The sequence below is a fragment of the Ursus maritimus genome, unplaced genomic scaffold, assembly GCF_017311325.1.
Source record: "Ursus maritimus isolate PB19 unplaced genomic scaffold, ASM1731132v1 scaffold_9, whole genome shotgun sequence".
Taxonomy (NCBI): domain Eukaryota; kingdom Metazoa; phylum Chordata; class Mammalia; order Carnivora; family Ursidae; genus Ursus; species Ursus maritimus.
In genome coordinates this window covers 52,851,481-52,861,335 of record NW_024427107.1, presented here as the reverse complement: position 1 = coordinate 52,861,335, position 9,855 = coordinate 52,851,481, and the positions used below count along the sequence as shown (strand labels likewise).

The 9,855-nt window shown below is 44.1% G+C and overlaps 1 protein-coding gene across 5 annotated transcripts in view; it reads left to right on the top strand.

The window, feature by feature from the left end:
- The first annotated feature begins 2,256 nt into the window (after window positions 1-2,256).
- The window catches only part of SYBU (syntabulin), a 70,803-nt gene continuing 63,204 nt past the window's right edge, over window positions 2,257-9,855 (top strand). Inside the window, exons 1-2 of one of the 5 annotated variants that reach the window (XM_040626077.1) lie at window positions 2,257-2,403; window positions 4,128-4,332. In XM_040626077.1, the coding sequence (XP_040482011.1) occupies window positions 2,380-2,403; window positions 4,128-4,332 (229 nt within the window). In that variant the 5' untranslated portion in view covers window positions 2,257-2,379. Of the gene's footprint in view, window positions 2,404-2,983; window positions 3,022-4,127; window positions 4,333-9,855 lie in introns of those variants that run through there. The other 4 variants (XM_040626076.1, XM_040626078.1, XM_040626079.1 and 1 more) reach the window with 4 other exon arrangements.

Sequence of the window (9,855 nt, the reverse complement as noted above, 5' to 3'; positions counted from 1 at the left end):
TTGAGTGTTATCCATGTGTATGGGGAGGCAGAGTAGCTAAGGGCGGGGGGTAGGGATGGGTGGACAAGGGTGGCAACAAATGAGATCAGAGAGGAAAACAAGACCAATCATGAAAAGCCTCTAGCCACATGCAGGAGTTTGAATACCACTTGGAGGACAACTGAGAAGTCATTAATGAGTTTTAATGAAGAAACATGGCTTGATTTAGCCATTCTGAAAGGCCTTGTGGAAAAAATTTAAAAACTGGCAAGAAAGGAAGAAGAGGCAAGATTGGAAGCAAGACAACTCCAGTCAGACCACTATTGCAATAATCTGGGATGTTTGTGGTTTAGACTCTAAATGAAGATCGTAGAGCTGAACAGTGGACAAAAGTAATCAGATTCAAGATATTATTACTACAGTAGCATGGAGATGACTTGGTGGTTTCTGCTATGTGGGGACCACATGAGGGAGATGAAAAAATCAAGAATGACTGAGGTTCTGATTGGGACAGCTCAGTGTGGGGTGTTTCTATTCTTAGGCCCCCAGACTCAATTCTCAGTTCTCAGCAGGGAACTCAGAAGGATCTTTTGTCCTTAGCAGTCCATTCCTGTGTCATAGTATGTGTCTTGGGCTCATAATTTTGGAAATAATAGATTGTAGGAATCATCCTGGACCATCGCTTTCCTGAAGTCCTTATCTAAAATAGCGTGGGTATACAAAGTATGAATTAATCACCCCCTCCCTCCAAATAAAGAATTCTAAGATTATCAAGCTCACTGCTTAAGAAATCTAAGTAGATTGAAAAGGCATGAAGATGTATGGGATAAAATTTCCTTAGGGCTTTAGGAAAAAGGCAAATTGATTTCACTAATCCTCTGATTTCAGGCTCTCTCTCAACTCATGCTGCTTATTCCTAGATTGAAATTTGAGGACTCAGAAAAATGCTGTTTGGAAGGCAGACAAATGGGGATGGTGGTGGTTCAAATACAATTTTCAAGGATTATAGTCCTCCCATGTACAATGTGGGATGTAAGTATCAGACTGTTGCCTGTCCACATTGCTGCTTAGAATATCCTACAATTCTGAATGAAGGGCATCTAAGTTATCATATATGTTGAGTTCCATCACTAGATAAGATTAACTATAGCAGGTGTCACAAGTAAGGCCCATGACCCAGCTGATGATCTCTATTTTAACTCCTCAGTTGGACAGGTTTTTGAGCTTTTTTGAACAAACTTGTCTGCCTCAGGAATGCTTTTTCTGCCTGTCACGTTAAGAGGCTTCAGCAAATATTGAAGGGGTGACCTGGACGTGACTTAACGACCCCTTGTAAAATTCTGTTCAATAAACTGGGTACAGCTGTTTTGTTTTCGCCATTTAATCCTCACAGCTACCCTTGAGGTAGATATTATTATTATTATCCCTCAATTTAACGAGCATACACTTGAAGTTCAGAGAGGTCAAGAACTTTAGGTAAAGGCACTCAGCTGGGAGGGAGTAGAGTGGTGACTTGAACCTGGGTTTCTGAGTTCACCTGTAGTGTCTTTCCCCTAGCAGTGTGCCTGGGACTCATTCCCAGCCGCTGCAGGGCAGAGATGGAGAAAAGGCTGCCCTGGAGCTTAAAACAGCCTGACTTCCCCAAGCCCTTGGGAAGCGGCCTCATCGCTCTTTCCCTGGTCCTTCTGATGCAAATCCCCGAAGGAGAATCGGCCGTTGAGATCCCTGAACGAGATGCTGTGTCAGTCCTGCAGCATTGGCTTGGCTGGGGTCCGGGTGCAGGGGGACCCGCCCCATCTCTCTCAGGCGAGGTAATTGTGGGGAGCCGTATGTTGACTTAAAACCGCAGGGATGGAAGGGAGGGGCCGCGGGGGAAAACTTTCTCCATTTTGGCCCTGAGTGACGTCGCAGCTTTTTTCCGCTCTCCCATCAGACGTGCATCCCCTTCAAACCAGACCCCAGGTGCCAAAGAGAGGGGGTCGGGCACTTCCCGGCTGGAGGAGCTTGCAGCCCCTGCCTGCCCCCTGGGGTCGGGCTCAGCGGAGAGGGAGGGGCGCGCGGCGCTAGGGGGAAGTGCCAGCGGCGAGACCGGGCGGGCGGGCCGGACGAGTCACCCGGGGGTCCGGCAGGTGAGGGAGGTGGCGGGGCGGCGGCGGCGCCCGGGGAGCGGCAGCGGGCAGCGGCGGCGGCACCACGTGTCCGGCCGGGGCGGGGCGGCCGGGCGCGCCCTAGGAGCCGAGAGAGCGGCGGCGGTGGCGGTGGCGGCGGCTTGTCGGCCCCGCAGCAGCCGCCGCCCGCAGCCCGCGCCGGCTCAGCGCAGTGTCCTCGCTCCCGTGCCCGCAGGTGCCTCCTCCTGGACGGCGGCAGCGGCGGCGCGGGGACCTGGCGGGCAGCAGAGCTATGGGACCCCTCCGAGAGACCAAGGTAAGGAGAGCACGTCGTGCGGGCGCCGGTGGCAGCGTCCGCGGGCGCCGGAGTAAGGGGGAAGGTGGGCACTGCGGGGCAATGGGCGAACCAGGTGAGGGCTGGAGGGGTGGCGTTCAGAGTCGCGGGGAATGGGGACAAGAGGTGGTGGGGACGCTGGGAGGGCAGAGGGCATTTGCTCAGATGATGAGACCCAGGAGATGGGAAGATGGTACTAGAGGAAAAGATTTGAGGGGTTGACATGAGGATTAAAAGATTGACTTTGGAGGGTTAATCCCATCTCCTGAAATTGAGGATTTGGGATCTGGCTCTCAAATGATGTCCGGTGTGTGATGTGAATAAAAAGGATTTGGTGTTCTGGTGACTGAGAAATAAGGTCCGCTACATGTCAGCGACCCAGCATTGGTTCAGGGTCTGCAGTGTGCCGAGAGTGGCTGACGTGGGATACCTGCTGGGTGACTGATGTGCAGCAGAAATCCCGAGGCTGGGTGCGGCTTTCGCCCTGGATGGGTGGATGCCTGAACGACCTCAGGAGTTCCCCGCGGCTGAGGCTTTCCCTTCAATTCCTGTACTGTGCAGACCTCCCGGAGGTGTTTACTTTGGCAGCGACCCTTCCTGGTAAGCCTCGTGGATATGGGCAGGAGGTCATGTTTCCAAATAGTGTTTGTTACCCAATCCAAAGGCCTTTTTCGATTGCAGAGGTTGGAGGGAGCAGTGAGTTTTTTGCAAAGAGCTCCTCCTAGGAATCCATTTTAACAAGACAGGGTAGTGGTGACCCCGAAAAACATGACTTAAGGCTCGTTCTGCTTCTAGATGATATATCTTGTTGCCTAAGCTTTTAGCCTCAGTTTCCTCATCTGTAAATGGTGATTTAAGTTAGTGTCTTCTCTATGGCCTGGGTTGTAAAGGTCAAATGGGATAATGGTTGGGGAAGCACTTTAAAAATTGGAAAACCTTGCCAAAATATTACTTTTTATGAATTTTTAAAACCAAGGCATCGCCCTCTGTGTTTAATGCTGTGTTCTTAAGGAGAGAGAGAAAACTCTCTTCTCTTGGGTGTCCTGTAAGGAAAACAAAAGCTAAACATGATGTAAAAGGTGGAGCCATCTTACTGGGTATTGGATTTTTGTTTGCTTTTCTGTTGTCAACAAGCCTTGTGTACCAGGATATTAATGAATAATTAAGATCCTGGCCGGAAGAGGAGGGATTTGAAAGATAAGTCTGCATGATCTATCAGGAAAGAATTGTTCCAGGTATAGGGGTCTACTCTGAGTAGATAGGAAAGCAGAAATCAGATTGTCACAGCTAATTCAGGGAAAGCAAAATGGAAGTCTAGAGGAAATCAAGTAATAAGCCAGAGTGTGCTGTGAGTAATAAAGAGGCTTTGAGAGAAGCAGAAGCTTGAATGTGATAGAAAAAGCCAGAGTGGGAAGGTGAGTTAGGAATTGCATGGGTGAATGGAATGGCTTTCCTGCTAATGGGTGTGTGTGTGTGTGTGTGTGTGTGTACACCCACGCTCAGGTATGTGCTCTTCGGTAGATTGAAAGGATTAGCTCAGTGGCAGAGTTTTGGAGTTCATTTAAGCAACTGAGATAAGGACTGCTCTGTGAAGATTCAATATTCAGAAATGTGATTTCTTAGACACTGAGCCCAGAAGGAACAAACAGGCGTTAAGAGGGGGAAACAAGTTTCGTTTTGTTTTCTTTTTAATGTCCAATTTTGAGAAGGAGCAGAGAGTGCAGCATCATGAGAAGGAGATTTCCCGAAGCCGAATTCCCCGTTTGATTCTTCGGCCCCATCTGCCCCAGCAACAGCACAAAGTGTCCCCAGCCTCTGAGTCTCCCTTCTCTGAGGAAGAGAGCAGAGAGTTCAATGCCAGCAGCTCTGGGCGCTCAGCGAGGACCATAAGCAGCAACAGCTTCTGCTCAGGTATTGTACCCATGGAAGCCACACAGTCACGAAGTGTGTGCTCTGCTGGTGCATTGTGAATGGACTGGGGTGTGCCCCTGAGAGCCTGGTTCCACACTTCTGTTAGTAGGATGAATTGTCTGAGGTTCCACCTTTTTGGCCCTTTTGACCTTCAATACAGCAGTTTCAGCACTAATGGAAATTTGCACCTGTTTTTATATGTTATTCTGGTTTATAATTTACCCCATGAAATCTAACTTTTGTTTCTATGACTGTTTAGAAAAACGATTCCTTTGTTAAATCTGGGAAATGTATTAGCTTGCATTTTTATAATAGCAGCCTTTATAAACCTGTGTACTTCTGATTATAGAATCTCCAAAGACAAAACAGCTCCTAATGAATGAGGTCAGGATCTAGGAGGTTTATATCCCAGGGCCAGCCTGACCTTGTAGTTTAGAGGAAAAGAGCACAGGCTTTGTAATCTGTCAGACCTGAGCTGGAATCCCTGACCTTTTCACCATTTACAAGCTGAATGACCTTGGGGAAGTGGCTTAACCTCCTCAAGCCTCAGTTGTTACATCCATAAAATGGGATGATAACACCTACCTTGTACAGTTGCTGTAACGTTGAATGAGACCTAAAGATACTCCTAGTACAGTGCCTGGCTTATAGAGGCGATTAATACTGATGGTTCTTAAAAAGATGAACTAGGGATGTCAATTTTGGCACACGATTAAGGAAGTTTTCTTAAAGTTGTGAGCACATTTGGTAAAGGCACGAATCTCTTCATAGCTTCTGAAGGTGCCGCCATTATCAACGACAGAGCCAATTACAACCCATTAAGGCACACGACTTGGAATGACTTGTATTCTTCGAGAAGTATTAGAAAATTGGGTAAAATTTAAAATTGGGTGAAATGTCTTGTGAATAATAAAGAATGTTTCATAGTGGATAATTTTTAGGGCTTATTTAGGGAAAATGTGATTTGAAGGTTAACATATGTTCGCGGAGGGACATGTGAACCAAGATGCTGTGATTAATGCCCTAATTTTGCAGGATTCAATATTCCATTATTTTTAGTGTCAATATATTTTTCAGAGTTCTTTTAAGTACAGCTTTGGATTTCTCATATAATTTCATGAAATAATTCTATCCCATGCATAAATTGTACATTAAAAATACTATGCTGCCAATTTTTTTTTTCTCTGTAAAGCCTCAGATTTTCTGCTTGATTCTTGAAAAAAAAATTCTATCAAAATAATATATTTTAAAGCTCCTTTCTTGCCATTTGGATTATATGAATCTAGTTTAAAATCAAGACCCACTGATGGTTGCTTGATACTCTTGCAAGAAAAAAACACAAAGATACCTAGAACCTGAAAGCATGTTTGCAGAAGGCAGTGCTGTTTACTTTAACTCCATTTGGAGCTCAGGAATTACTCTGTTTGAGTGTGGATGAACCCAGGGGATATCATTTCAAACTGACTTGCTTTGTTTACATAACTCCATTCCACATTTATTCCTGATATTGGCTCTCCATAATCGTTTTCTCTGCGACTGAGACTGACTTCAGGGTGAGTAGTGTTCGGAAAAAAAAAAAAAAAAGATGGTCAAACAAAAGAAAAACTCCACATATATTTTAGAAAATGTATTGGGCAAACCAATAAAATTATTAATTTTGGTTATGACTCATTCTCTCTAAGACCCGTTCCTGGATGATCTCTCCTTTCCTGGGGACCTGTCTCCCACTAAGGCCATAATGCTGTACATGAAAATCGAAAGTAGATATTGATCCTTCTGCCATTAACTAGCTGAGAATTGAGTGGCAGAAGCATCTTATTATGGGCGTCTGTAAATCTGTCTTTCCATCTTTAGCCTCGCATGCAGTCTCTGGGTAGCATTCCCTCTGTTCCTGGGCGTCATCTTTCCATGTTGGTACTTCCCCAAGGTTTGGGTCGGTGCCTTTCCTTCTTCACCTTCTTTTTCTACAGAGCCCCCATAGACCCCACGACAGCTTTGAGTGCTGCGGTGACTAAAATTGACAGGAACCCCCTTTGGGGGTGTGTTAATGATGCTTTAGGAGGTCAGTCTGTGGATGGGCAATAAATGGGTTTGGTATTATGGGGAGCATTAAAGCTGCAGGCAGGGAGGGAGAGAATGTACAACATGTCCAACCAGCAGGGGGAAATAGCTGGTTTTGATCCAGCCACTTCAACACTGAGGCCACAGTATGTGTTGGCTGTTTGATCATGGCATTTAAGTTAGAGACCAAGGTACATGGAAACATTAAAAATGCCATCCTCTGCTAGGATTAAACTAAAATAATTTAGAGATATGCTGTAGCTTCATGGCCTTGGAGTGATCATTCTGCATTAGCTTGTGTTCTTTATAAATCATCACATTCACTAATGCGAAAGGGGACATGCAGAGTTAGGGGGAGTCTTACAATCAGGTCGTGAAATCATGGAGGAACACAATGCAATTTAATTTGAAAATTACGTTTTCACAACTGCAAACTAGAGACTCTTTCTGCAAATTTGTATCAAAGGCATTAATTGTGAAGAGCATCATATGTTCTAAGATAACTCAGTTTTAAAAAGAAGGATGTGGTTTTACATGAAATTAAATTTACCTTATATAAAGAATTATCCTTTATTTTGAGAGTCTGGCTTTCCTATCCTTTATATATTATATTATATTATATTATATTATATTATATTATATTATATTATTTATTATATCATATCATATATCATATCATTATTTTATAATGTTATAACAAAAATCATGGTGGTGGATGGTGGTTAAGCTTGAGCAAAACAAATGACAACTCCACATTGGTGTGTTCTCCACATCTACCTTATGTTTTTCTTTTAATTTTACTAATCTGTGAAATTAAAAGACCAGGAACCGTGTATTTTCAAAGTGACCTGTCCATTTTTGCCTACTCTCTGCATTCCTTCCCCCACTCCACTGCCTTTCCCTTATCTTCCCCCCGGGAGTCCTGACAAGGAACAGTTAATGACTTGATATTCTATATGCTAATTTGCGTGTTGTATCTCTCTCATTTCAGAGAAAGGAGTTGTGTGTGACCTTTTGCAATTCATTTGGGGTGTAGCCCCAAAGAGCGTTTCTTTTAATAGCTTCTCATTAACAGAATTTCTTTGAAGATATGCCTGTGTTTTGTGCATTTCATCGGACATCATTCTCCCGATAAAACAGTCTATCCTTTACAGTTTGTATTTAGTCTTAGTCACTGGGACCTTAATTGGGCACAGTTAAGTTTATATGGTATTGGAGGCCAGGTCCTACCTATTCTGTGTGCATGGCAAGTAAAATATTATATATTCTTGGTAAATATTAACTAAAGTTTAAAAAAAGGAAGAATACATAAGGAAGTACAGTTAATAGTAAGTCAGTAGAAACAAAGCATGCTTTCATGTCCCCTCTTTTAATTTTTAAGATTTATCTATTTATTTATATTTAGAGAGAGGGAGACAGAGAGAGAGCGTGCAGGGGGAGGGGCCAAGGGAGGAAAGAATCTGAGCATGCTTTCATGTCCCCTCTTTTAATTTTTAAGATTTATCTATTTATTTATATTTAGAGAGAGGGAGACAGAGAGAGAGCGTGCAGGGGGAGGGGCCAAGGGAGGAGAGAATCTGAAGCAGACTCCCCACCGAGCGCAGAGCCCACTGCAGGGCTCCATCCCAAAACCCTGAGATCTTGACCTGAACCGAATTCAGAAAGTTGGACACTTACATGACTGAGCCACTCAGGTGCCCCCTACTTTTTTTTTAAACAGTTTTTGTGACCGGTGGTTCAGAATACCATCACCGCATCTTCCTTCCCCCAACCCCCGTACCCCCTTGTTTCTTGTTTTAACACGCCATGGGAAGTGATAAAATCCATGTTTGTGATTTGTGTCCTGGGTGTGGCCCATTGAATTAGTCCTCTGTCCATTCTTCTCCCCTCTCTTTGATAGTAGTGAATTCTGTTTGTCACCCTACCATGACTCCAGCCACTCTTGGAAAAGCCCAGGACCTGGATAAGTCAGTCATCACCCCCGTCAGTCACCTGACATGGTTAGCAGCACGCTGGGCATTCCTCCGTGCTTAGTTGAGGTAATAATTACCCCTTGCAGCTGGGAGGCAGATGGATTGCCGGGTTTTACTCTAGTTCTCCTTGGGGTGCCTTGTAAACATGGCAGGTGGAACAAATTATGTACAGAGAACACTGGTGGTTTTATGGGAGACCAGTGATTTCTCAGAGTTATTTCCATGCTGTTAATGTGCACACACAAATACATAGGCAAGCTTGGGACTTAACGCATTAAACACATGTACGGGGTCAATATACTCACTGGTTAGGTTCCAGGATTCTCTGCAGTTGAATCCTGAGTAAGGTGTTTGTGGAAAGTATTTTGGTTTTTACAGTGGCTGGGAAGAAATCCTTCTTCCAGTGCCAGTGACCTGGAGGTACTCATCGTTGCTGTTTGTGGGAAGAACAATTAAGGCAAATTACAACCTGACTAGTGCCCTGCTGTGACATGACAATACCTCCAAAAATTTGCCAGGCCTTGCCAAACAGAAATATTTCCACTTTGCTTTTGTCCAGTTGAGGAAACTTGGCATCTGGATAGAGTAAACCTTTGAACACATAATAATCAGAATGGAGATGAACTGCTTCAGCTAAAGTGAGCTGTTAATACCGAATTACACTATAATTGAATGACTGCCAACCTGCTGTGAAGAAAAAAACAAAGACCCTAAGATTTTAGTATCCTTTTAATGAGTAGGGGACCCAGGCACTGTTGTGTAATATATATTTCAGGTGCTTAGCTGCCTCAGCCGCAGAAATAAGTACCCTAATGATATAGGTTACAAATGAAGGGTACATGGGCAGTATTTCCTAGAGGGTGTGGTGACCGCAATTAGGAGGGCAAGAGCAAAATTTTTTGCCATTTAATAATAGTAATACTTAGCAGCGGGGACAGTAAATGATAATCATGATGGAATTGGACCAGGCCTGAGAGCAGATTATGGTATTTAATGTGAAAATCTTTTATGTTCTAACATACTAAGATTGTCCTAAAACAATCTGGGTTGTTTCTCAATTTCAGCGAATGGTGTTTGTCTACTTTTGAATCCTCAGGAAAGCTTGTTAAAAATGCAGATGCCTTGGCCCCACCCTAACCTATTATCCCAGAATGGGAGGACCCAGGAATCTGTATTTTATAGGCTTTCCAGATGACTCTTGTGCCTCATGAAGTGTGTTTGGGAATTTGAGATGAGGGATGTGAAGGGTATGCCCCAGTGGCATCACAAGATGAAGAGAGATCATAGATGATAGAAGTGGCCAGCTAAGCTGTTTAAACTCATGGCCTGGGGCAAGGAAATTGCCTCCACATTGCCTGGAAATGATAGCTTCTCACTCTGTATTTACAATTCCCATGTCATTAGTCTTAGCATTAATATTTTTTATACCTACATTATTGGTGTAACCTGTGTCCAAGTGGTAGACAAGTAAAGGGGAAGGAAAAGGTAT